This window comes from Empidonax traillii, unplaced genomic scaffold, assembly GCF_003031625.1.
Source record: "Empidonax traillii isolate 1590-97213 ecotype Southwest subspecies unplaced genomic scaffold, ASM303162v1 scaffold36:size2505666, whole genome shotgun sequence".
Taxonomy (NCBI): Eukaryota; Metazoa; Chordata; class Aves; order Passeriformes; family Tyrannidae; genus Empidonax; species Empidonax traillii.
In genome coordinates, this window is record NW_020955229.1 from 79,159 (window position 1) to 106,071 (window position 26,913).

At 46.9% G+C, this 26,913-nt stretch overlaps 1 protein-coding gene across 9 annotated transcripts in view; it reads left to right on the forward strand.

Annotated features, from left to right (window-relative positions):
- The window catches only part of CHD2 (chromodomain helicase DNA binding protein 2), an 86,236-nt gene extending 64,486 nt beyond the window's left edge, over positions 1–21,750 (forward strand). For all 9 annotated transcript variants that reach the window (XM_027877966.1, XM_027877967.1, XM_027877965.1 and 6 more), the window contains 25 exons: positions 88–177; positions 1,064–1,254; positions 2,222–2,410; positions 2,910–3,072; positions 3,451–3,603; positions 4,083–4,154; positions 5,306–5,455; positions 6,063–6,211; positions 6,733–6,829; positions 7,554–7,646; positions 8,122–8,295; positions 9,201–9,376; positions 10,879–10,920; positions 11,926–12,065; positions 12,789–12,927; positions 13,067–13,217; positions 14,544–14,666; positions 14,976–15,104; positions 15,848–15,988; positions 17,137–17,271; positions 18,385–18,563; positions 19,122–19,221; positions 19,690–19,906; positions 20,271–20,520; positions 20,634–21,750. In XM_027877966.1, the coding sequence (XP_027733767.1) occupies positions 88–177; positions 1,064–1,254; positions 2,222–2,410; positions 2,910–3,072; positions 3,451–3,603; positions 4,083–4,154; positions 5,306–5,455; positions 6,063–6,211; positions 6,733–6,829; positions 7,554–7,646; positions 8,122–8,295; positions 9,201–9,376; positions 10,879–10,920; positions 11,926–12,065; positions 12,789–12,927; positions 13,067–13,217; positions 14,544–14,666; positions 14,976–15,104; positions 15,848–15,988; positions 17,137–17,271; positions 18,385–18,563; positions 19,122–19,221; positions 19,690–19,906; positions 20,271–20,520; positions 20,634–20,967 (3,777 nt within the window). In that variant the 3' untranslated portion in view covers positions 20,968–21,750. The remainder of the gene's footprint in view (positions 1–87; positions 178–1,063; positions 1,255–2,221; positions 2,411–2,909; positions 3,073–3,450; positions 3,604–4,082; positions 4,155–5,305; positions 5,456–6,062; positions 6,212–6,732; positions 6,830–7,553; positions 7,647–8,121; positions 8,296–9,200; positions 9,377–10,878; positions 10,921–11,925; positions 12,066–12,788; positions 12,928–13,066; positions 13,218–14,543; positions 14,667–14,975; positions 15,105–15,847; positions 15,989–17,136; positions 17,272–18,384; positions 18,564–19,121; positions 19,222–19,689; positions 19,907–20,270; positions 20,521–20,633) is intronic.
- The last annotated feature ends 5,163 nt before the right edge of the window (positions 21,751–26,913 follow it).

The window sequence follows — 26,913 nt, forward strand, 5'->3', positions numbered from 1 at the left end:
TCTGGCTACAGCTACATTAAAATAATGATTGATAACTCTTTCTTTTTGATAACCTTGGTTGAAGCTAACATCTGTCTCCCCTCACAGATACGTGAATACGAGTGGATCCATTCTCAGTCTAAAAGATTGAAATTTAATGCACTTATCACAACATATGAGATCCTCCTCAAGGATAAGGTGAGCAGTGGTCCAAGAGTGTTTTTACTTAGACTTTCTCTCATTTCAAAGGGGGAAGCCAGTCTCTAGCTGGTGGGTTTCCCTTCTTCCCTCTGTGGTGATGGAGAACATACAACTACTATTTCCTTTTGCTTGCCAGTAATACACAGGGAATGTGGGACACATAGTCTCTTCACTCTTGTACTGCACAATTGTTTTATTCTTTTCACCTGTAAGGCCTCTGGCAGGGCAGTAGCTGGATTTTTACCTGATTAAACTTAGGCTTGTTAAGAGGACTAAACATTACAGTGAACCTCTGGCCATAGTGTTAGCAATATCTGTGTTTTTACACCTGGGAGAAATCTGTCTGCTTAGGAAATACTCATCAACCCTGTCAGTGCGTCACTAACATCACTGAGTCCTAGAAGAAAACAAAAAAAGCTTTTTTGTTGTTGTTTTTTGGAGGTTTCTTTGTTTTAAAAAGGTAAAAATCACAACTCTTAGATGACCTGAACTTTTTAGTCTTGTTCATCTGCTCTCCTGCTGCTGCTGCTGCTTCAGCGGGACTAGCACTACCCAAGGTCCCAAGGGCATGGAGAAAGAGGTGAATAAAGAGTTAGGGGGGGACTGTGGTAAAGCAAAGGAGGATTAAAATAGGAGTGTTTCACAGCATGGCTAATGTTCACTTTTTCTTTTCTGGGGAGGCAAAACCAGTGTAGGCATCTTAGTCTCTACATTCTGTTAGTAAGAAACTCTTGTGAGCCCAGCTCTGGCTGGGTCAGGACATCCAGGGCAGCTCACACTGCAGTACTTTCTGGCTGTGGAGAGAAAGGCCTGGGCAAGGTGGTGGGGCTTGTCTGATCCAGCGTCTCCTTGGCGCCTGTGTTTTTTCCTTCTCTTCCTCCAGACTGTTTTGGGAAGTATTAACTGGGCCTTTCTAGGCGTGGATGAAGCCCATCGGTTGAAAAATGACGACTCTTTGCTGTACAAAACATTGATTGATTTCAAGTCCAACCACAGGCTGCTGATCACCGGCACCCCACTTCAAAATTCACTGAAGGAACTCTGGTCCCTGCTGCATTTCATCATGCCAGAGAAGTGAGTCCTTCCAAGAAATATCTCTCTGTCCATTCTTGTCTGTTAAGTAGGCTCAAGGGAGTGCAGAATGGCAGAAATCCCTGAATTACATCCCTGAATTAAACTTGGTGGAGTGACAGCAACGAAAGGGGAACAGACGTTGGTGGGGAAAATCAGAGGTTAAATAACACAAGGAGTATTTCTGGCAGCAAACTGAATGGCGAAACCTGATACATGCCTTTTAAATCTGTCTGCTGTCTTCGAGCCATCTCTGAAAAGCTAAACTTGTTTCGAGCAATCAGCCATTTCTGAGGTTTCCAGTACACTGTGGTTCAGGCACCCTGGCCAACCATTTCATGGCAGGCTCTGGGAGTGTCACTCCAGGACAGTGCTGTCTGGCTGATTGTGTGTCCACAATATAACAAATACTTTGTTTTCTTTAAAATAAAATGAGCTATGGGCATTCCTAAGGCTAAGGCAAGCATGCCCCAAAGTTCACTAAAATCACGTTTGACTGAAAAAAGAGCTGTCCCCCAGATTCTTTTTGTTGGATCACAGAAAGAGAGAAGGATGGGTTTGGGGTCTCCCAAGTGGAGGAGAAGGAGCATATTCTCCACATTTCAGGGTAAAACTTAGTGTGGTTGTCAAAGCCCTGCCTAGGGGAAGGCACTGTGGAAAGTTCAGAAACTGCTGCCAGTTAAATGCCAGCAGAGCAAAATACTGGAAAACTTGGAAGTCTGGGTCCTCAGACTTCTCAGTGTGGAGCTCAGATAAAGAGGTTAGGAAGGCACCTAAGCCCAGAGAGCTTCTAGCTTTGCCACCAATCTGTTTAGTTAGCAAGAGCAGAGTGAACCTGTTATCTTCCACTGTGTTTCCATTCATTTGATGAGCTCCTGTCCTGTGCAGCAGGAGCATATCTAACAGATGCTGTGTGGTGCTGTAAGACAAGACATTCTGACCTCTCCCTGCTCCTCATTTCTGTTGCTAGGTTTGAGTTCTGGGAGGATTTTGAGGAGGATCATGGGAAAGGTAGAGAGAATGGCTACCAAAGCCTTCACAAAGTCCTGGAGCCTTTTCTCCTACGAAGAGTGAAGAAGGACGTGGAGAAATCTTTGCCAGCCAAAGTGGAGCAGATCCTCCGGGTGGAAATGTCTGCTCTGCAGAAACAGTATTACAAGTGAGTCATTTAATAAGTTACTGGGAATGCCAGTAGTAATGGGCCTTGGGAATGTGTTTCAATATACTGTGGATACTGTGGCCTTCAGAGTGCAAAATGACAGCCATCACCTGTAGTACCAGGAGCTTCCCAGTAGGAAGCTGAGGTAGGGTAGTTGGTATCATTCCTTCCAAAAAGTCACCTCCAAACCACTGGAGATGCTCTTGTAGAACAATACAGTTGGTCAGCTTTGCATGACAGACGTTACATCTTTCCTGGGGGAGTAAAGATCTGCACAAAATTGTGATGCTGTTCAATATTAAACTGTGGTAATATCAATAGGAAAGTAAGGTCATGGTTTCTAGTGAGCAGTGTCCTGTAAAAGAAGTGAGGAGAGAGAGAGGGAGGGAAGTAGGCTGATGCCTGAACAAGATTTTCCGGAAGGTTTTGTTCCTCCAAGACCCCAGCATGTGCACTCTGGGCTGTCAAATGATCTGGACTTCCATTTTGCTGCCTGCAGGTGGATTTTGACAAGAAACTACAAAGCTCTTTCGAAGGGAACAAGGGGAAGCACATCTGGTTTCCTGAACATTGTGATGGAATTGAAAAAGTGCTGCAACCATTGCTACCTTATCAAACCTCCTGAGGAAAACGAGAGAGAGAATGGCCTTGAGACCCTCCAGGTGAGTGGTGCCTTTGGTCACCACCTTTTTTCCTTGACTTCCCTCCTTTTTCTGTCCTCCCAGCAAGATAAGATCTGTGGCTTCTCCTTTAGAAGCAGTCTGCACAACTAAGCCCCTTAAACTTTCAGTGGAAAGTTCAATGGAGGCAACATCCCATTTTCAATGGAGGCAACATTTTGTGGCCATCTAGAGCAGGAGTTGCAGGCAATGTAATACATGTCTTGAATGATTCATTATGTATGTGGCCTCTGCTGTGTAAATCCAGATGATTTGATTAGAGATGTACAAGAGATGTGTGACCCCAAAAGAAGAAGATCTGTGCCTGTCTGTATAATGTAAGACTGGAAAACATCAGCTGGAATGATGGTTATTTTTCAGTCTCTGATCAGGAGCAGTGGAAAGCTAATTCTCTTGGACAAGCTGCTGACCAGGCTGCGGGAGAGAGGCAACAGAGTGCTGATCTTCTCCCAGATGGTGAGGATGCTGGACATCCTGGCAGAGTACCTGACTATCAAACACTACCCTTTTCAGGTGAGAAGCATCAGCATGCAAAACAGTGGGGTTCTCTTGAAAATGTGTGAAAATGCAGAGGGAGCTTGAGCAACGGGAGTCATTGAGTTTCCCAGAGACTAGTGGCTGGGATTACAGGTTGCACTTACTGCAGGGAACTGGGATGTCCCTTCATTTCAGTGTGGCCATATCTCTGCAAAACTCCTTTGACAGGCCCTTTTGGCCTGTGTCCTGTGATAAACTGTGAGGAGAGGACAGTGAACACAGAGAGCCTGGCTGGGAGCCTGTAATGGGAGCTGTGGTGTCACCCGCCGTGTGAGCATCCCCCCTGTCCTTGTGACACAGCTGAGGCATTGCAGTTATTTTTAATTGGAGGCTATTTTTAACAGTCAAATGCTGCAGGCTGCAAAAGGGGCTGTAGGGCTTGCAGAACCTGAGTGCACCAGTTCCTCAGGGCTCCTTTACCTTCTTCCTTTTATCACTGTTGTTGATTTTTCCAGCGCTTGGACGGCTCGATCAAGGGGGAGATCCGAAAGCAGGCGCTGGATCACTTCAACGCCGACGGCTCCGAGGTACCACAGTCCTGCCTCAGGAGGGGCCGGGTGGGCTGCCCGGGCAGTGGGTGTTGTGGCTGAGCCACAGGTTGTGACTGCCAGGAGGGGATTAGTTTAGTTCATTTCTTTTTACAAGACCCCAGGTACTTTTAAAGACACAGATACAGCAGGTTTTGCAACTGGCCATGTTGCTTCTTTTCAGTCTCCCGTGTCCAAGGAACAGGGCTGCGAGTCACACCTCCAGAAAGTCCAGAAGAGGCTGGGAAGAGCCAGAATTTAGCAATGCTCTCCCTATGGTTCAAAGAACGAGAGGTGGTTATTAAATGATTCCAGTCTGAAGCTGATTTTGGATATGAAATAGCAAAGGCAAATGGAGGATTTTTTGTGTTGGCAGGTAGTAGAGTCTGGTGTTAGAGGCAAAAGTCTCCAGTGTAATAGGAGAGGGCATCTCAAACCTCTCATCCAGGATTGCTGACTCACAGTGACTGGTGCAAGGCACTTGTTTTTGTGTCAGTCAGCCCAGTCATGAAAAATATCTTTCCTCACTCCAGAAGTCTGGGCTGGAAGGCAATTCTTGGCTGGCACTGGAGATACACAGATTCTTCATGGCTGTGGGAAAGTTAACAAATAAAAATGAGAAGGAGACAGCAGTAGAAGTGGGAAGGGAGTAAGAATGCCCATAGAACCTGCCCTTTTCCCCTGTTTTGAGGGCATCTGTAGGGTCTCAGGTGTCTTGGCTCTAACCTGGCTTTCTGTGCCCTTGAGCAGTAACTTGAACAGTCTGTTAGTTGCTGATCTCACTCCCAACAGGATTCAGGCAAGAAAAAGCAGATGTTTGTCTTTTGCCTTTGTAGGAATCTAGTGGTCTGACCTCCAAAAGTGACTCCAAGGTGCCCTTGCTCTGAGCTGCTTTGTTGCTGTCCCAGATTGATGCATACCTGGATTAGCACATCTTTAACCCCTGCCAGCACTGCCTCACAATGAGTCCTGGCTTAAAGAACACTGGTGCTTAGCCTGTGTATGGGAAGGAAATCCTTTTTCTGCTTTAAGAAGCATGAGTGCAACAGAGCCTTACATTTCCTTGTATAGCTTTTGAGTCACCAATGCTATTTTATGTCCACAGTTACAGGCTGGTTAACTCATGGACGCTTTTCTTTTTCCCCCCTCAGGACTTCTGTTTCTTGTTGTCAACACGAGCTGGAGGGCTTGGAATTAATTTGGCCTCTGCTGATACTGTTGTTATCTTTGATTCGGACTGGAACCCCCAAAATGATCTTCAGGCTCAGGCCCGAGCTCACCGGATTGGACAAAAGAAGCAGGTCAGAAGAGCTGCCTGGATCGTTTTGTCTGTGGCTTCAGTGTGAGCACCTAAACAGGCTGCCACTACACCAGAGCTTCTGAAAATATGGTCTTTTTGCTCCAGTCCTGAATTCCAGAGAGTGCTGCCAGCCTCAGGGAATCTCACTGAAAAATCAGTCCATGTTTGCCAGATGCCAAGCCTTCATGTTGGCTTTGGGTCCTGGGACAGTTTAAAACCAAGACCCCCAACCTGTTACACTTCTCAGCCTAATGAACTTTGTTCTTTATTACCCAGAAAGACTTAGCAAGTAGAGCATCACCTTTACTGGGGGTTTATTAGATATGTGAAAAGTTTGGTGCTGGTTTGAATTTAGCATGATTGTTTCGGAAGAAAATTAACTCTGTGCTTAGGCACACTACAAGATGTGTGCTAACCATCCTGATTTTAACTGGATCCCCTGAGATGTAAAGAGAATGGGCTTGTTTTTCTCCTGTAAAACCACGTCTATATGTGAACAGACAATGTCAGCAGACCAGCCTCCTGTGAAACAGCTGAGGGTTGCATTGTTGTGTCAGCAGAGCATGTTCAGGTGCAGGAAATAGCTCTGTTCTCTTTTTACCCCTCAGGTGAATATTTACCGCCTGGTCACAAAGGGGACAGTGGAGGAGGAGATCATTGAGAGGGCCAAGAAGAAAATGGTGCTGGATCATTTAGTTATCCAGCGTATGGACACCACTGGCCGGACTGTTCTGGACAACAACTCTGGGAGATCCAAGTATGTGACTGTGTCAGGAGGCAGAGATGTCTGGAACAGCGTGTGGCATAACCAGCCTCGCCTGCTGGTATTTCCCAATATTTATTGGATAGGGTATAGGGCAGAAGGCTAATAAATAGTGGGAGCTTCCACTGATTTGGCTTATACAGCCATTAATTTGGGCACACAGGATAAAGATGATCAGAAATTAAAACCTAGTTTTAATACATTACTTGTTTTTCCTTCTGCCTTCCACCCAGAGATCACCCTGGTCTGAGGGAACCTGGTAGTCGTTGTGGAAAAGCTGCACTTTGGCAGTGACCTCAGACTCTCCCCATTTTCCCCCAACAGATGGAATTGGTTCCCTTTATAGTCATTATCCTTATTACAGCAGGAAAGAGATTAATAAAAAAAAACTTTTTAGAGCTGAATAGAAAACTTACTCCTTGCCTCAATTAGGAATAACTTTGGTGTGGTTTTGTGCTGTAGCAGTGCTGACTTAACAACTCAAAACACCTTTTCCTTCTCACTTGCTCTTGCAGCTCAAATCCTTTCAACAAAGAGGAGCTGACAGCTATTCTGAAGTTTGGAGCTGAAGATCTCTTCAAGGAGCTTGAAGGGGAAGAGTCAGAGCCTCAGGTAGTTTGACATTGAAATCTCATAGCAGTTTGTTGTCGTCTGCAGGTCTGCATGAAGGACTGTGTGTGGTTGCCCCCACTTTGTACTTGTTGTGTGCGTGAGAGCAGGTCAGTGAGCAGGACACGTGTGAGTCTGGAGAAGCTGAAGGAAGAGTGTGGGATTGGAGGATCAGGGGTTGAGGAAAGCCTTGCTGTTGGGGATTAAATAGTAAAGGTCATCAAGGGAGTCCCTTGTCTGCTAAGGATTCATTAGCTGGTTATAGCACAGCCTGCTGAAAGCTGCTCTCCCTGCCTCTTCTGAGCACTTGTTGTCAGCATCCTTTTTTGGTTGTTCTCCGAGAGGCAGGAGTCAGCACAGTGAAATGAAGTGAATAAGTCGCTTTCTTCTGCCTCAGTGCAGCATTGCTTGACAATTTAGTGTTGAGTGCTTTGACCGATTCTCTAAATGGCCCAAGCAGCAGAAGACTGTCCACAGTTCATATATCTCACTGTCTGGAAATTTTCCCGACTGTTCAGCCTCGATAGTCCTTTTCTTCTGTCCTGTCACCTTATTTATACTCTGTTGTACCATTTGAGATCGTTCATCCCAGCCCTCGGGGATGGCACCCTGCAGATATTTGCACTTTATTTAGCTCATATCAGCACACGAGTCTGTTCTAAAAGCCTCTTATTTCCCGCTGTGCTCGGTATCCTCTGCTTTATCCCTCCTTCTCCCTGACTGGTAGGAGATGGACATCGATGAGATTCTGCGTCTGGCTGAAACACGGGAGAATGAAGTGTCCACCAGTGCCACCGACGAGCTCCTCTCCCAGTTCAAGGTATGGACCCCCAGGCTCCGTAGTGGGGTGTGGGAATGTGGCTCCCCACATCCTGCCATGGTGGTAAGGTCAGTAACAGGCAGGAACACCTCGGAGAGATCACAGAATGGTTTGGGTTGGAAGGGACCTTATCTAGTTCCAACCCCCCCCCCCCCCATGTATGTATTAATTTGATTTTGAGTAAGTGGTTCTGAAGGCTGTGAATAAAATACAGAATTTACCAAATTTGGAAACAAAGCCAATAATTAACAAAGGCTCAGCAGTACTTTTTAAGCTGCACGTACTTCCTCAAAAGCCGTAAGTCCAAAAACGTGGCAGGGAACCAGGAATGTAGTGACATAGGAATTAATTATGAAGTAGTTTATGGAAGTGTTGGCAGAATTCCTATGGGGCAGGAGTTGAGGCTTACCAGACAGCCCAGGAGTGTTCCTGCCAGGGGAGGGAATTGCTAAAACTTTTCCTGTGCTTGTAAAAGGTCGCCAACTTTGCAACCATGGAGGAGGAAGAGACAGAGCTGGATGAGCGGTCCCAGAAGGACTGGGATGATATCATTCCAGAGGAACAGAGGAAGAAGGTGGAGGAGGAAGAAAGGCAGAAAGAGTTGGAGGAAATCTACATGCTGCCTCGAATCCGGAGCTCAACTAAAAAGGTACAGCCCATCTCGAGGAGCTGAGAGGCAGGAGGTGAGAGCTGGCAAAGGCAATGCTCAAGGGAAGCCCCCTTGCCGTCTGAGATTATTTTCCTCCTCCAAAGTTGGTTGGGAATAAAGCACAGAGGAAGTACATTGACCTCTTGTTGGCATCATGCATTGGGCCCATGGTTTGGGATGCGGTGTGAGGGCCCAGAGTACATTTGGTGTGATTCATCTTAGCAAACAAAATTAAAGAGAACCTGTAGTGGCCACAAGGCAAAGTATCCAATTGTATTGGATTTTGCTGCAGATTTTGCCAATTTCTGGCTCTTTGTTTTCCATGGACCCTCTAGCTCCCTGGGCTGCTCTTGCCTAAATGTGGGTTTTGAGGGGCAAAGGAGATGGTGTCTTCCCGAGTTCTTCTTTAGATCATGGGATCTACCCCAGTCCAAAGCAAAGCTGGCTGTGCAAGGAAGTTCTTCTGGGATAGGGGACTTCAATGGATTATGAACTGTTCTCTGGATGAGCTGGGGAAAAACACAGAGAGAAGGATAATTTGTGTTGGATGAATCCAGATTAATTTCTATGGAGTCCTGGTTTTCAAAATAGTCTAAGGGACTGTGGCACAAACCCATGGAAATCAGTGTGTTATAATGTCTCATAACCTTATAAATCAAAATACAGTTGTGAAACTGCTGGCTGTACAGGGAGGATGAGCACCAGAGCCTTTGCTAGCTGTGAAACTGCAAGGGTGTGCAGCCTTTCTGGGGTGGTTACGTGGGCTCTCGCATCTTTAGGAATGAATGCCAAGGTGTTTTACAGCCTGTACATTAAACAGTGCCAGTGCAGGAGGGACAGAAAAGGTTGTTAGCTGATTAGATTAGCAGTTGTTAACTGTGCTGCTGTTCTTCTGGTACATACAGGCTCAGACAAATGACAGCGAATCAGATGCAGAAACTAAGAGAAGGCTGCAGAGATCATCTGGATCAGAGAGCGAGACTGACGACACCGATGATGAGAAGAGACCAAAGCGCAGGGGACGTCCTCGGAGTGTTAGAAAAGACACTGTGGAAGGATTTACTGATGCTGAAATCAGGAGGTCAGTGCTGAGCACAAGAGACAGTTCAGAAAACAAATATAGAAGTGCCATGCAGGTGGAGAAAATCCCAGATTAATCCAGGAAGTGTTCACCTGTAAGCACGTCAATGGTTGGGTGGAGCTGGTTCATTGAGACAGCTTCTGCACCTTTATATAGTTCAGTTTGCTCCCAGCTGACCTTAACATCCAGGTCAGTGAAAAATGGACTGAACTGTCTTTAATCAGGCTACAGTGAAGCTGGTACCTTCCTAAAATTAATCCTTGTTGTAACTGCCTTTCCTCGGCCAAGGGGATTGAGCTAATTCCATGTAACATGTGAGGTCTTAGGTGCCATGAGATACAGAGTGGAGAAGCCAAGGGCTCTGACCTTCCTGACATTTTTCTGGCAGTTATCCTACTGATTTAAGCTCTAAGTGAAAGGCAGGCTCTGGCAAAGTGACCCCATGAGAAGCACTGGTCCTGTTGATCCCAGTCAGTCCTTGGAGGCAGCAGGGGGCTGAATTCCAGGGTATTGTTTTCTTCTTTTATCTTCTAATTCTTGAATCTTTCCCAAAGATCTTTGTGTTACAGCTCTGCCCAGATGTTCAGCCAAAGATGGAAAAGAGAGGGTTATGAGTTTTCCTTGACTCTCTCCATATCTGAGTTGGTATATTTTTAAGCAGGAGATACCAGATTTTCTGGACTGTGGTAGCTGCCCCATGTCCATCTTGAAACCTTGGAGCAGGAAGGATGTGTTACAATATGAAATATAGCAGCCATTTAGGTTATTGTGATTAAACAGAAAGAAGCTGAAAAAGCAGGAGATGAAAAAAAGAAGGCAAAAAAATAATTTAAAAAATAACCTGTGGCTGTAGCCATTGGGTTTACTCCCAGCACAAGGCACTGTTCGATTGCAGCAGCATTTGACTCTTGCCCTAAAGTTGTGTTAGCCATGGCAGAGATTTTCACAATAAAAATAAGACATAAAAATAAATAACAGTCCTTGTCTGCAAACCTCTGTGATGGATTGAACCACACTTGGCTCTTCTGTGATGGGTTGCTACATTTACAGCCTGAGCCTTAAAATTACTAATGACATTGATTTAATGCCTCTTTTCTTCGTGGAAAAATTAAGTTAATAATTACCAACATGGTGTGAGCCAGTGCTTTCTTCTATTTTTTTTTTACACTACAGTTATGACTCTCCTTTTTTTTTTTTTTTTTTTTTTTTTTTTTTTTTTTTTTTTTTTTTTTTTTTTTTTTTTTTTTTTTTTTTTTTTTTGTCATCTGTCAAACACTCAACATTCATACTAATGTTGTGTTCTTCTCCAGCCAAGGTCACAGAACTCTGTGTGGGGGCTAATGGGTGAAGCTTCCCAGTGCTGAGGGATGCAGAGCTAATCAATGGGGAATGCAAGGGTGATAATGTGACAAGCTGTAATTAATGTATTCAAGTGTATTTGTGATACTGGACCTTCTTTTTAGGGCAGTTAGTTTAGTCTTTTTATTTTTTTTTTTCCTTAGGTTTATCAAGGCTTACAAGAAGTTTGGATTGCCTCTTGAAAGGTGAGTCCCACCCTGGCCCTGCTCCAGAGGGGAATCACGGAGGGACATTGTATTTCTGAGCAGAGCCAGGCACACACATTGCTGTGGGTGTTTGAACCTTGCTGTCATGTCATCAGGAACACAAGCACTGCTGTGCAGTCCCTCGTGTCTCAGTTGATGGGCACTGGTGAGTGCTGGCCAAAAGCATCTCGAGCAGTCGTGGCGCCGGGCTGTGTAACAGCATCGTCCTGCTGGCAGAGTCCAGCCCTTGGGGCATTCCCACTCAGCCTAGAAAAGAGAGGGAGCAGCTGTTGGAACAGCAAATACTACCCAAAATGCTTGCCAAGCTTCTCTCTGCACGTTAGCCTCGAAACTGAGTTTGGAGCATCTTTCCGTGCTCTATCCCTCTTGAAGGGAAACGACGAGAGGCACACACCATCCTCGAGCGTGGGTCAGCAGAGCCCTGACTGACTGCTGTGACCCAGCATGAGTGAGGGGGGAAGGGAGATGCCATATGTGCTGGGGCTGGAAAGCCCCTGCTGAGGTCTCAGGGCTGAGGCAGAGTTCCCTGCATATATTGTATGAGAATTGCAGTGTTTTCTCAGCTGGTTGTACTCTTCTGTTGAGAAACACAAGGCTTGCGTGTGAGTCTTCAGGCAGGCAAAAGGGACAGCAGATGGCAGCTTTGGACCATCAGATGGAGTTAATATGGAACTGGGAAAGCCTGAGGGAACCCTGGGCAGTCACGGAGGGTCCCTCTTGTCCCCAAGACAGACAGTTCTCACCTTTGGTTTAGTACTAAAAAATCCAAAGGACTGGATCACTTATTCTACATCTGAACTGCAGCTGTTAGACCTAAAAAAAGACTAAACACTGGGTTGTTTCCTGCACAAACTCAACTCCTGCATGTTTCGTGCATTCATATATGTACAGTATTGAGTACTAAAAGTTGTGAAACAGTTGACTAGGAGATGACTGGGAGGAGATATTCTTTATCAAATACAAAACTCTTTCCCCCTCTCCCAGGTTGGAGTGTATTGCCCGAGATGCTGAGCTGGTGGATAAATCTGTGGCTGATCTGAAACGGTTAGGGGAGCTCATCCACAACAGCTGTGTGTCAGCAATGCAAGAATACGAGGAGCAGCTGAAAGAAAATCCCGGGGAAGGTAGGCAAGAGGGTTGTGTGCTGCTGTTATGATGTTTTTGGGATTGTTCCATGGAGCTGGAAAGGAAACCGTTCCCATGCTGGATGGGGAGGTGTGCCACATTGTGACTTAGAAGCGGTAAAACAAGCGCACACTTAAACCATTCCATCTCTGCCAGGCAGCTCTCACCAATAGAGAGAAACTCCTGAGCCTTCTGCTCGGACTGGAAAGTGGCACTTGGGTCTCTTGGCTTCTGCTGGACATGTGTTTTCATGGGGAGAGACTGAAGTGATCAGCTTATTTAACGCTGGGCCACAAAGCCCAAATTTTAACTGCTCCTGGGACTGGGAAGCAAGCTGGTGCTGTGTACTCCATGGTGAAGCTGGATCCAAGTTAGCACTTCCCAGAGCTGGAATCATCATCCACTGACTGTATGACTGTTCTGTGCTGTTGGTTTAGAGATAAAGGGTCAGGGCTGGATTTCCTGTTGGGTCTGTTGCAGCTGAACAAAAACTGCTGAAGCAACAGCTCCCAGCACACTTAGATGTGTTTTTAAGAAAATGATACTGGGAGGTGTTTGGATTGCAGATCTAAGTGAGTTAGTGTAAGAAAACTTACATTTTGGGCCTTATGTTTAGATAAGAGGTTGAGGCAAGGTCTTGATCACTGTCTGTGAAACTATTTTTACAGAGGCACTTCTTTCTGTAAGAGGTCTCTTAGTTGCTGTATTTTATTGTTGAGCAGGGAAGGGACCTGGAAAAAGACGAGGTCCTACTATCAAGATTTCTGGTGTCCAAGTCAACGTGAAATCCATCATCCAGCACGAAGAGGAGTTTGAAATGCTGCATAAATCCATTCCCGCAGACCCAGAGGAAAGGAAGAAGTGAGTTTGGCTAAAGCAGGCAATGCAGAAAGAGGCTCAGGGAATTTGGATTTTGTAGTGGAAAGTGAATGGCCTGGATATGTGGATTTGCTTTGTCCTCCACAGCATTAAAAGTGGCTCGTGTTTGAAATGCCTTTAGGTACCGCCTGACGTGCCGTGTCAAAGCTGCTCATTTTGATGTAGACTGGGGAGTGGAGGAGGATTCTCGCTTGTTAGTGGGAATTTACGAGCATGGTTATGGAAACTGGGAGCTAATTAAAACAGATCCGGAATTGAAGTTATCCGATAAGGTAGGTCGCTTTGTTTGCTGCTTCCATTGGGTCCATTGCAGTGCTCACAGAGAAAATGGTTCATTTACTCCAGAAACAGATGTTTGTGTTTATAACTACTCCAAAAATAACAATAAATAATAATGAGGGAAACAGTGACCTTCACGGAATGTTGCATGCTCGATGGAAAGCAGAGCTGTGTTATTTGATGGGCAGTACATTTTCCCCGAGCAGTACCACATGAACCACACTGAAGTGATGCAGGAAGAAAATGGCAATGCTGACATATGTGGCTACATGCGCAGGACAGAAGAGGCTGCATTGCATAATCGTGACTTGATGTTTCCTTGCGCATCTCACAAGAAGCTGAGTCTGAATTTCTGTGTGGAAGTTATTTTTCGCAGATTTGACACTGCTTATGTCAAGATTGGTCTGTGTTAGCTTTGAGGGCATAGTTACATTACTGGTGATGGCAGCACAGCCAGCTGGAAAGCCTCCATCTAGTTCCTCTGTTCCTCAGTCATGCCCACAAGAACAGTTTACAGGGACCATGTTGAAATTATCTGGGTTAAAAATAAGCCTCCATGCGTTGTGTCAGTGCAGTGGAAAGAGCAAACTGCAGCACAGGGCTGAGGAGCATCAGGAATCTCCACACCAGCTTTGCTGCCAATATGTGACATCCCCATGACATCCCTGCTAGTGCTTTTAGCAAAGATCATGCTGTGGCTGAGAGCCCTTAATGTGTGGAGTTCAGAAAGGCATCTTGCAGTGGAAAGAACTGCCTGAGACGCACCACCCAATTTCCAGTGAAGTATGAAACTAACCTAGTTGACGAGTTGAGATACTTCCCACAAAGTGGCCCCTTGGAGCCTTGTTTTCCACTAAAAATTCTGCATCTGTACCACTGCTGTGGCAATGTCTCAGGTTACCAGAGGGATCAGCCTGCTGTGACAAGGCTGCCACAAACAAATCTGATGTGTCAGGGAGAGTGGATTCAGTTTTGCAACACAAGGTCCCAAATATAGTTTGTGGAGTTGTTTCTTTTTCTTCGGGAAAAGATCTCTTTTCTTTAAGAAAGATCACAGAGAACCTAGAGAGCTGCCTTGGGGTCCTTCAGTTTCTGCAGAAGTCTAAGGGGAGGGAGGCTTGTTTGCTATGAGTTTCACTTTTAGCCAGACAGAGAGAGTCTGTGTGAGAGGGGGAAGGAATTCTTGAGCCTGCTTGTTCCCCTAGAAGGTGCAGCATCTCCAGCCCTTTGCTGAGCTTGGAAGGACTGTTGGTAGTGTGTATCTCGTTTGTCAAGCTTTGTGCATGTAAGTATATATTTTTTTTTCTGCTTTATCAAAGATCCTACCTGTTGAGACAGATAAGAAGCCTCAGGGAAAACAGCTCCAAACCCGAGTTGATTATCTACTGAAACTGCTGAAAAAAGACCTGGACAAGAAAGAAAACATGAAAGATGGGGAAGAGGTGAGATGTGGCTGCCTGGTTCTGGGGATTTCAAGAGGAGTGGTTGGCTGATGGTGGGGGGACAGCCTGTGTTCCCAGGTCACTGAACATCATCTCCGTGAGGGAATATGGGCTTGTCTGCTGTCTGATTGCATTGTGATATTGAAAGGATAATTAGTGAGGGGAAGGTAATTATTGCATTTACTGGGGCTCATCAGGCTTCCTGCCATCCTGCAGGGCCTGCAGCTGTTTGCAAGGTGTTCAGGAGATATGATATGTCCCCAGGAAGTAGCTGTTTGCTTGCCCTGACTATTTCTGTGTTTGCACCAGGGCAAGCTAAAGAAGAGGAAACCACGAGTAAAGAAAGAGAACAAAGCTCCCAAAGTCAAAGATGAGCATGGGAATGAACTCTCCTCTCCTCGGCACTCAGACAACCAGTCAGAAGAAGGTGAAGTCAAGGTGAGTCAACCTGGTGGATAGTGGCTTTTCCAGGTTTCCGTGAGCTGTGCCCAAACTCACCTTGAGAAGCACCCTCATCAAAGCCCTGGGGAGTCAGGGAGCACTACAGAGTGAATTCCCACAGGACTGGCAAACTTACAGAAGCATACATACAGCTGTCAGGGTGAAAGAAGGACCTTTCCCACCCACTCTTTTAGATCAGTGCTTTAAGTGTTTTGGGGCATCCTAGAATGGCCACACACATCCACATACTGACTCGGAGGAAAGGTTGTCTTAGGACAAAGCCTGCTGCCCTTATAAAGGAGAGAAAGAAGAATTGTTTCCCTCTCCTTTTGGGCATGTCAACCAGTGGTGAAGTTGGAGTTTACCAAGGTCATGCTGTTGCTTAGAAAACGTTCTGTCTTTGAGTGGTTTGGCTTGCAGTCTAAGGCTTTTTGTTCATGTGCTGATCAGTATCTACCTCAAGGGCTGAGCGTTCTGGAGCACAGCTGGCACAGGAGAGCAGTGCAGATCTGCAGCTTGCCAGCGTGTCACAGACTGGGGCTCCTCTGGTTTTTATACCATTTTGTCAGGTTTGGGCGGATGGCAGCTGCTTAAGCAGGGCTTGCTGTCTGGTTAAAGAGGTGTGAGGGCAAATTTGGATGTACCTCAAAAGTTGCCTGCGTTTTAAGGATGTAAGTTTTATTGGAAGAAAGTGTACATGAGGTGAGGACTCCAACTTTGTGCTGTGACTGGTTTTCTAGGAGGATGGCTTGGACAAGAGCCCGGTGAAAAAGAAACAGAAGAAGAAAGAGAACAAAGAGAACAAGGAAAAACAGACATCCTCTAAGAAAGAAAAGGAAAGTGACAAAGAGAAAAAGAAAACAAAAGACAAGAAAGAGAAGGTATGTGGTACTGTCAGGAGCAGTTTGATAGGAAAGTCCCTGAGCAGAAGGACAAACTCTGAGACTTAGGATTCATGAAAGGCCCTGTGTGAAGAGACATCAATGAAGCACTGGGGGTGAGGTGGTAACCTGTTTTTAGCCCTTCTTGCCATAAAAAGTAGAAAAGGCAATATGTCCTAAAGGTTGATGGAACATGAGCAAAAAGGAAGAAATTTTGTCAGACTGCCTTTAAAGTACGGCTGTCCCTGTGAAAGTGATATGGCCACATAGCTGGTGTTAAGGAAGAACAGGGGAAGAGCCTGGAGCACCCAGATCAAGGTTCTATTCAGCTGTGATTTATTACGGAGTTGGCAGTTCCTTGTCTTTATTCTCCTTTATTTTTAATTTAAACTCACCCAAATGACCCAACTGCCCACACCATCAAGACTGAACAGTTGTCATTGTCACTGTTCAGGACTCAACCAGAATGAGTGTTTCAACATCCCTGGTATGTTGGAGACTAAAACGTTTCTTGAATCTTGGGTACAACTGCCCTGAGGCTGGGCTCAAATTGGAAGGGGGATAAAAACTCCCATAATAATGACCTGAAGTACCTGTCCAAGGAACAGGTATGTGCTGCATGCCCAGTGTGCTTTGACACTGAGGTCATAAGTGCAATCCAAGTTTTGTTGTGTATTTAGAGGAAAGTTTGCTTTCCAATGTTTTTTGGTATGGCTTTGACTGCAGATAAGTCATGTAAGTAAAATTTTACATGAACAGGCCTTGATTTGAAAACTGGTGACATCACATGAAGTTGAGATCCTTGTAGACATGAGAGTACCCTGAGCTCTGTCCTTTGCAAGGGAGGGATATTCTTTCACTTAAACTCTCTTCCAAGTCTTCAGCACTTGGTTTTCTCTCCATGAGTGTGAATATCATATTCATGTCCAAACTGTTCGCTCTAACTTCTCTCTGCTCCCTTAGGGGTGATGTAAAGCCAAACAGAGCCATTGCAGCTCAACAGTTTTTGATTCTGGGAGGAAAGTTGTAGGAGCAGTGCCCAGGGTTTAACAACTGCCAGTAACAATAGTGCAGAGGCTGTTAGTTGGATCACTTGGGACCCTGCAGTCTGGCTCATCATGTGATGTGTGTAATTTGTCCTTGTAAAGCCTAAAGGTGGTGAGGCCAAATCTGGGAGCAAAGGGAAGAGATCGCAAGGTCCCGTCCACATTACTGCAGGGAGTGAACCGATCCCCATTGGCGAAGATGAGGATGATGATCTGGACCAAGAAACATTCAGCATAGTGAGTATTTTCCTCGGGAGATGGGAGGGCAGTGGCAGAGAGCCCAGCAAGGGGTTTGCTTAGATGTTATCGAAGGACGTGTGGTAGGTGTCAGGGTGTGAACCCTCTCCTAGCACCTCACAGGGATTTCCTCTGGCCAATCTGAGGGCAGGGCAGGACAATCCTGGACGAGATCTGACCACCAGCCTCTGTGCTACCCACTGGTAGCATGTTAGCAGAGCCAGTAGAGCAAGCACAGGGGCTCTCTGCTTCAGCTGGTAAGTTCCCACCTCTCATTTGGCAGCCCTGGGTTACAGAAGACCCTGCAGCCTTATGTGGCAATCCCTTCCTTGAAGAAGCCAAGGAACCATTGGGGCTCTTCCAGGCAGGGAAATAGAGTCTAGAGGGTGACCTTGTATGGCTCTGGGAGGTACAGAGCTGTGTAAATGCTCTAACAGCAAACGTGCCCACAAGGCTTGTTGTTAAAATAACCTTTTAGTAAAAGTTGTCGTGGCAGATTCTCCTTGGCTGAAATACCACGTCTTAAAAACAGTTTTCTCAATGCAAAGCTGTATATTCACCTCGGGTCTGTGCTATTTTTTGTCTTTTTCTATAACTTTCCCTCTGTGATACATGGAAGGCCCTGTCAGGCAGTAGAAACCTGTCTGATTTCCTGTCTGTGCCCAGTGTTGATGTGCACAGCTGAAAAAGATGCTTTCATCTCGTGCCTGCCAGTTTTGGTGAAAGGGAGCAATAAAGGGACTGCAGATAGGGATGAACAGGACTGAGTGAGCTCTCCTTCAACTGGGGCTGCTGGTTCAGTGTGTGGATACTTGGATATGCTTCTCTATCTGTGTGGGAGCAGACCATGTGTGGTTACAGCTTGCAAGGCAAATTGTTCCTCTCAAAAAGGCAGAGGTAGTGGAGGTGGGGAGACTCTTGTCTTTTCCTGATTGTTATCTGCAGCATGTCCAACAAATTGCTATTTTATAGCTGATTTCTCCTCATCTAACGGTCAGATAAAGCTAATATCTCGTTCTAATGAACTTCTTGTAGCTCTGTCTGATTAACAGGGGAACAGTGTAGAGACCTGTGCCAAATGAATCACTTTCTCCTCTCTATTGCTCTTTCAAGTGCAAGGAAAGGATGAGACCAGTCAAAAAAGCACTGAAGCAGCTTGATAAGCCTGATAAGGGACTGACAGTTCAAGAACAGCTGGAGCACACACGCAACTGCCTCCTAAAAATTGGTGATCGCATCTCTGAGTGCCTTAAAGCCTACACTGACCAGGATCACATCAAGCTATGGAGAAGGTGAGGGATCATTTTGTTTTCCTCGGCTGGTCTAGGATATTTTGAAATGGTAGTTAGAGGCTGCTGAGTTTTATGTGAGTGAATGTGCCATTTACCTGTTATTTAACCAGTGAAATCTTGTGTTCTCTAGCCCACTCAGTCCATAGAATCACAGAATATTGAAATGTTTTGGGTTGGGAGGGACCTTAAAGATTATCTATTTCCAACCCCCCTGCCACGAGCAGGGATGTCATCCACGACACCAGCTTGCTCAGAGCCCCATCCAACCTGGCCTTGAACACTTCCCTCACCTGGGACTGGCCATGATAAACTATCCCTGGCTTTTTCTGCAAGTGTTGGTTTCATTTACCTGTATTTCAAAGGTAGTTTAGATAAACCAGTGCAAACCTCTTTATTTTACTTTGAGGAACTTGGTTCAAGCCCTCCTGATCATCCTGTCCTGTGCTGGTTTGAGACTGTTTTCCAGAGAAGGTCAAATTGATTTGGTGCTGGTTTGGAAGCAGTTGGCAGTTAAACTGCTGATGTGGCAATTAACAGAAAACGTTCATGTCCTTCTAGGAACCTATGGATATTTGTGTCAAAATTCACAGAATTTGATGCCAGAAAACTACACAAACTCTACAAGATGGCTCATAAGAAAAGATCGCAGGAAGAGGAGGTGAGAGCTGAAGTGCCTTCCCTTTGATTGCTGTCTTTAAATGTTGCTGCACTTGAAATGCCAATACTTTCTGCCTCTTACCATGGGTGTTCTTAGTTGTTGCTGGCAGTCTGTGATTTTCTGAACATCTAAGCAGTCCGGCTGCATTTGCCTTCTCTTTCATGTGGCATTTCTGGTCACTTTGTCCTGGCTGTTCTGACCAAGAAAAAGCATTGTTTTGTGTGGCATGTGGTGTTGAGTTGCCCTTCAGAGTGAAAAGCCTGGCGTGCTGCCCTGTAGAGATAAGTGTAGAAGCAGAGCTGCAAAACTGTGCCTGTCCTCCACCATGTTTGCTTGGGCACAGTTGGTTCACCAAGTCTTCAAAGAGGCAGGAAAATCCAGAGCCTGACAGACAAGGCCATTCTGCACAGAGTCCAGATCTTTTGATGGAAGACCAGCTGAGCTATATCCCTCTCTTCCACCTTGCAGGAGCAGAAAAAGAAGGAGGACACGTCCAGCATGAAGAAGCCGTTCCGCCCAGAGCCTTCAGGCTCCAGCCGTGATTCCGTGATGTCCCAGTCTCATGTGCCTCACAATCCTCATTCCCAGAAGATCCATATGCCCCCTTCCCACACCCAGCAGCAGATGCACGGGCACCCACGTGACAACTATGGCCACCCAAACAAGAGACACTTCAGCAACACAGGTGAGTGCTGGCAAGCCAGGAGAAACCACCCCTTCTAACCTCATGCTCCTGGACACTAATCCTTCCAGGGATTTTGACTGGTCACGTCTAAAGGTGATGGGATAGAAAAAATTTTACCATTGTACTCATTGCTGGACTAGAAAACTTGATGATGTAGTGAGGAAAAGAACATAAGAATGGGACACAATAAGATTTGTCAGAATAATGATAAAGAAATTCAAAGAAGAAAATCGGGCCCACATAGTTTAGGGAGGAGAAAGTTAAAAGGGGCACCAATAGTTACAATTTCTGTGAGAATTCAGGAAAGCAATGGGCTTAAACTAAAGTATGAAAGAGACTTAGAGATGCTCTTTCCTTGTGGCAGACCGAGGAGACTGGCAGAGGGATCGAAAGTTCAACTACGGTGGCAACAGCAACCAGATGTGGGGCGGGGAGAGGCACCACCAGTACGAGCAGCACTGGTACAAGGACCACCACTATGGGGACCGGCGGTCGCGGGGGGATCCCCACCGGAGCTCCGGGAACTACAGACCAAACAACCTCTCCCGCAAGAGGCCGTACGAGCAGTACAACAGCGACCGAGACCACAGGGGCCACCGAGACTATTATGACAGGTAATTAACTCCCTTTCACCTCAGGCAGGTTGGGAGGGGTTTGAAAGGACGCGCCGTGCTGGCCAGGCTCGCCTTGGGAAACTGATCTCCACCTGTTTGTTTTCCCTCTGCAGGCACCACCACGAGTCCAAACGTCGACGGTCCGATGACTTCCGGCCTCAGAACTACCACCAGCAGGATTTCCGACGGATGTCTGATCACAGGCCGCCCATGGGATACCATGGCCAAGGACCTTCGGACCACTACAGGTCCTTCCACACGGACAAACTGGGAGATTACAAACAGCCCCTCCCTCCGTCTCACCCTGCAGTGTCGGACCCTCGCTCGCCCCCCTCTCAGAAATCCCCCCACGATTCCAAGTCACCTCTTGATCACAGGTCACCTCTGGACAGGTCATTGGAACAGAAAAACAATCCAGATTATAACTGGAACATTCGGAAAGCATAAAGGGGCTGAGAGGGGAAAGTGCACGTCTGAAATACTCGTATTGGTGTGGCGGTGGCTGCTTTCTCCAAACCAGCAACGAGAAATTCTGAACATGCTGCTATCGTCTGGCTGGGTCAAGGAGGATTATGGGGAAGTGGGTGGAGGAAGATTTTCCCTAATTCTTGATTCTGGTTTGGATTCCCATTCCCTTTCCCCTTTTTTTACCATTGAACTGTTCTATCATGGAACCAGCCTTGCTGCCTCGGTCTTTGTTTTTGTTTTCCTCAGTCCAATGGACCCAAGGGAATTTTCCCCAGCCAGTGTTTCCTCAGAAGGAGAAGGCAGATCGATGCTGCTTAGGATGGTGCAGAAGGCTTTGAGCCTGCTCCAACTTGATGTTATGTGACAGATGCTGCTTTGAGATTGAGGATAAACTGGTTTGGCAGGGATTTGTGTGTAACCAGCATGGGGCAATGGGAGGATGTATTCAAGGAGGGACAGGAAAGACCCTCAACAGCCAACTTTGGTTGAAAGAGGGACTTGCTGTTCCTGCAGAATGAGCTATGCTGGTGACAATCCATCGCTTTCCTGGCCATGTAATCATTTCCATGTCTTTATCCATTTCAAGAAACTGTCTCTGCTCTGATTTCTGTTGTCCCCTGCAACAGGAGAGCTGGGGGGGATCTCCCTCCCATCTCCAGGGCTGGAACTGGCAAATCTTGGCTCTGGGGAGGGCAGGAGTTGGGATACGTGAAAAAAAGACCGACTTCCTTAGCAAAGGCTTAATTCACTTCTAACCAGTAGGAAAGAAATTGGGGTGAGATCAGTATTTCCTAGTGGACAGGGATCAGGAATTCATAACAAAACTCTTCTCTTCTGGCATGGGCAGCTTGGGTGGTCCAGGAACTAACAGGTGCTGGCTGGGAGCTGCAAGATCAAAAGATGGCTCTGGGCATCTGGGGATCCTGGAACTTACAGTCTCCCTCCCACTGAAGTGCTCTGGTCTTTGGGCAAATAATTTCTCTCTGTGCTTCACGAAGGAGTGATCACAAACCTTTACTGCAACTGAAGGATAAAGGATGGTCGAATAAAGAAAAATAGGAATCCACTGTTCGGGAATGGTCAAATTCCTCCCACTCTTCTGGCAGTGACTCAGAATTGCTAAAAGTACCTGCACTTATAGACCTTCTGTCAGTCTAAATTCAAAATCAGCCTGGAGACTTAGCACCTCAGTGAGCAGGGAGCAAAGAAGGAATTCAGGACTGATCCTTGGAGCAAATGTCTTAAGAGCCCAGCATGGCAGAGGGAAAAGGGGAGTCTGCAACCCAGTTCAGTGGACTTCAGAGCAAACACTCCAAGTATTCAAGCCACAGCATTTGATGCAAACCAGCATCCAGCCTGGACTCTGTTCTGTGGTTGCGCACAGATTGCTGACCAGAAGTAGTCTGGGTGATTATTTTTCAGGTTGGAGTTCCCTGGACACCACAAAGCTCTCCCAAAAGACAGACTGCCCAGAGCGTGGTGTCTGAGGATGCATCGCCTCCCAGAGCTCAGTGTTAAAGGGAGGTGTTAAAAAGCTCAGTGTTAAAGTGTTAAACCAGGCCGTTCCAGACTCCTCTCTGATGGGAGACAGAAGCTGGGCCTCCTGTTAAGATGCCAGTATTTGACCCTAATAAGCTGTGATGTCCTTTCCCCGAAAAACTGAGGGCAGGTGGGTGTTCAGGGCTGGTTTCCTGACTCCAGCGAGTGCCTTGGAAGGTGCATGCAAACCGACACTAATATATCCCATGTCCCCTCCATGCAGTGTATCCCTGGAAATCTGCTGCCGTCACTCCTTCTGAGCCCGCTGCTTTAACGGGACACACGGGAAGGGTTTTTCTTCCTTTTTATTTTGCAAGATTTCCACCAAATTCAGGGCAGTTTTGTTTCCTTAGGGGCGCTTGCTGCCCTGAGAAAATGTTACACTTGTGTTTACCTGTGCAGGGCGAGGTGAAGGCAAGTCTTCCACAGTCCTCCTTGGAGCTGCCAGGCAGTGGGAGGTGTGGAGAGAGCACGTTTCCGCAGCTTTTCCCACTAAGCTGTGACTGCAGCCTGTGGTATTCAACAAAGAGGTCCTTTCTTTTCAGAGGTATTAGCTTTTAATGTGAAAATGGAAGAAACCTCAGAGGGGGCAAAGAGAATTGCTCTTTTTGTCCCTAGGTGGTGCTGTCATGGTGGGAAGTTCGTGCCATACTCTTGTAGCAAAGGCAATACTGGCCAGCCAGTGTTGGGGTTGGTGCAGGAAAACCTTGAACCCCGGCAAGAGGCATTTTCTGTGTCCAGATGTGGGGGGTTCTGCACATCGTGGGTTCCAGGTATGAGGTTGGTTTGGATTTCCTTCTTGTGCAACAGCTTTACTCATGTCCACCAGAGAGCTGTCCCTGCTGTCACTTCACAGTGATGCTGAAGGCACATCACTTGGTCCGCTTGTGGTGGGTAGGTCTTTGCTGGGTTTGGTTTCAGTGAAGCTGGAGAATGAGATTTGGGAGAAAGTTCTCCCTGAGCACACACAGACACACATAGACACACACACACACATTTTATGTCCCCTCAGCATAGGGACCATGACCAGACACAGTCACTTGGGTGTGAGTGGGATCGGAGGGGACACGTCCACAGCCATAAACTTCCCTGTGGTGTTTGTGTCAACACCTGGTACAGCTCTTCCTTCCAAACTGGCTGCTGGATTCCCTCCAGCCTCTTTGCAGGAAAAAGTAGTAACTTGATGGGTTTTTATTTAAAAAAAAAAAAAAAAAAAAAAAAAAAAAAAAAAAAAAAAAAAAAAAAAAAAAAAAAAAAAAAAAAAAAAAAAAGTTTTTTAACCTGACCTCTTTGGAAATGGTGTAAAGTTGTGAATTCACATGGTAGAAGTCCTGCAGACCAAAACCTGCTGTGGGGACAAGCGATGTGGTCCCAACCAAAACGGATGTGTAACAACGCACTGAAGTCATTGCGTGAACGGTTTATGATCCACACAAAAATACTACTCTGCTTTCACCCATTTCCTCCCAACCTCTGCCTCCCCTCCAGGGAGAGAAGGACTCTTACTGTAAAAAATGCGGACTTTTAAACCTGTTGACTAAAAACAGTAATTAATATTAATTTATATTTGTGAAAGAAATGCCACTGTCCTAGTGATTTCTGATGTAAATATGTTGTTTATATAGTATGTATGAAATTTTCCTACATTGTAAAACTGCTGTACTTTTGATTCTTGTATATTAAAAAGTGTTACTGAGATTTTCAGAACGACCCCAGTGTGGTGTCTCTGGGGGGCCCTGCAGCCTCTGGGTACAAAGGCAGCTCTGGGGGGTGAGAGCCTGACACTGGGGCTGTTTTGGGATGACAGGGCCCTTTCCTGACAGCCACAGGCAAGCCACGATGGATATTTTCACTGTGCAGGAATAAGCATGTTCTTCTTGGCTGCTTTTACATAGTTTCACAGTCTGTGGTGATAGAGACTTGGAAACCCTTTTGGATGGGAATTTCCACCTGATCAGGAGGAGCCAGGCATTCCCTCTCCCATATTCACCAGGATTTCACTGCGATGACACCAGTGCTTATGTGTGTATCCAACCTCCATATTTTCTGGATCTCTGGACACGTGTAAACTTATTTTTGACCCTTTCTGGGGAGAATTCCCCATTTTCCAAAAGGAGTTCTGCTCCTGCTGAGTTGGTGGAGTTTTTCACTCTGTCTCCAGCCCCTCCTGGGCATGATGTGCCTCTCCCCAGGTGGGATGTGATGGCACCCAGCGGGCTTGCTTTGGTTTGGTTGTTACCCTCCACTGCTCATGCTGAGGCCCACACGGCAGGGCAGGGAGCAGGGATTGGAGCCATTTCTCCCAAGTTACAAAAGCTCATTGTAAAAAGCACTTTTCACACCTGTAGCCACTGGGTCCAGCCCTTCCCAGCCTCTCTGCTGCTAAGCCAAGTTTCAGCCAAGAGTGAAATTTCACAGCTGAGTTATATGCTCCTGAAAAATGGATTTCCTAATGGAAAGAGTGACTGGCTGTTAGCCATGGGGCTGTGGCAGGGAGAGGGGCTCAGCTGGAGGGAGGCACAGGGGCTGCGGGGAGGCTGGTCTGGGTGTACGTGCCTGGAGCATGGGGGGTGACTCTACCCTGAGGCCAGTGATCTTTTTAACTTTTTTTTTTTTCTTTTTTTAGTTTAAGGAGGCAGGTAAGGATATGGGCACCCTGATGCTGGGGACACCATTTTCCTGGCAGAGCTCAGCCCAGCATCCCCCTGCCCCCCCATCTCCTCAGCACCACACTGAGAAGAGTTAAATCCCTCTCAAAGCTGATGGATAAATGACCCCTTCCCACATCTCGCTGTCAGACAGGTCCAGTCAGTCCCACAGAAGCATGTCCTTATCCTGATATGGATAAGGACATGCTCCATGCAGTGCCATGGCCATCCCAGGGTGCTGGGCAGGGCTGGAGCTCCAACTGGGAGCACAGGATGGAGCTGTGGTCACTCCTGCTGGTTCACCTTGGCAAGGGGACCCCAAGTGTCTGGCAACACCAGCACAGGGAGCAGGACCCCCAGTCCTGCCTTGCACCCACCTCAGTGAGGGGATGGGTAGGCTGGAAAGCCCCCCTGCTGTGCTTTATGCCAGAGTGGACCCTCTAGAGGGCAGCCGGTTCCCAGAAAAAAAAGCCATTTTTTGGTGAACAACAATATTCTGGGGTTGTGGCTGTTCCCGGACAGCTGGGTGTGTGGAGTGGCTGCTCACCCTGAGCGCTCGGATGCAAAGCTCAGACCACCCAAGGCAGTGGCCCAAGGACAGGGAATGGGCAGACACAGCCATAGTGGGGCTGGAAACCCCTTCCAGACTCCAGGCAGTAGCACTTGATCTGTGATCCATTGCAGGGCGATGGGATGGGACCCTGGAGCCCCCAGGGGCTGCACTTCACTGTCCATGAAGCACAGACTGGAGAGCAGTTTGAACCTCCCCGAGGTGCCACAGGGCCACTGCTGCCACATCCGACGTCCCTTCATGGCCTGTGCCTTCCCCCCTCAGCTCCTGGGGAAGCTTCGGTGCCATGTGTGGTTAATGAGGACGGGGCATCCTCGCCCCTCGGGGGTCACCGTGCCCTCGCATCAGCACCTTGTCCCACCAGGATGTGAGGGTGCTGTCTGCTCGCTGCCCCAGGCTGGAGAGCAGGGGACCACTGAGTGAGAGACACCCCCGCCTCCCCCCCCCCAGCCCCTGAGCTCCGTGCACCTTTTAGATGACTTTGCAGATTTGGCTAAACCTGAGATCTGGTGAAACATGTGGCAGAGGGACTGGGTTTGGCTCTTTCCAAAGGCTTCTAGTTCTTATGGGCTCTGAAGGAGTGGGAGGGTCAGATTTCAGATTTCTGGTGCTGGGTGTCACTGTATGGATTCAGATAAATAACGTGTTTCGAGTTGGTGCTGGTATTCTGCCTGCCCTCAGAATGTCCCGGTCCCCGGCTGCTGTGACAAGAAGTCCTTCAGATTTCAAAAATGGAAAACTGAACAAAAAAAAAAGATGCAATTTTGCTTTTCCTCATTAGAGGGCAGCAACAAACCCAAATGGGACAGGAGCGGTGGAAAGGAGGAATTACCAGATGCACAGTAAGATCTGCTGGGGTGAGCAGGGGAAGGGTGATGGTACCCACTTGGACTCCATTGCTGCACATCTCCTTTCCCAGTGAGGCAAGGCTCTAATGGTTTATTATCTATTTTTTTTCTCCCACCCTCTTTTCATTTTTCTTACTTGGCTGTAGATAAACCCAGAGGGAAATTCTCAGGAGAATTCAGGACAGAAACAAGCTCTTGGAGGGTTAGAGGTGGGAGAAAGATGCTTTGGAGCGAATGCTGAAATGGGACAGCCCTCACATTCCGTGTGGGGAAGGGTACCAGGCAACGCACAGGGAACAAAACGAGACCCACTCATTTA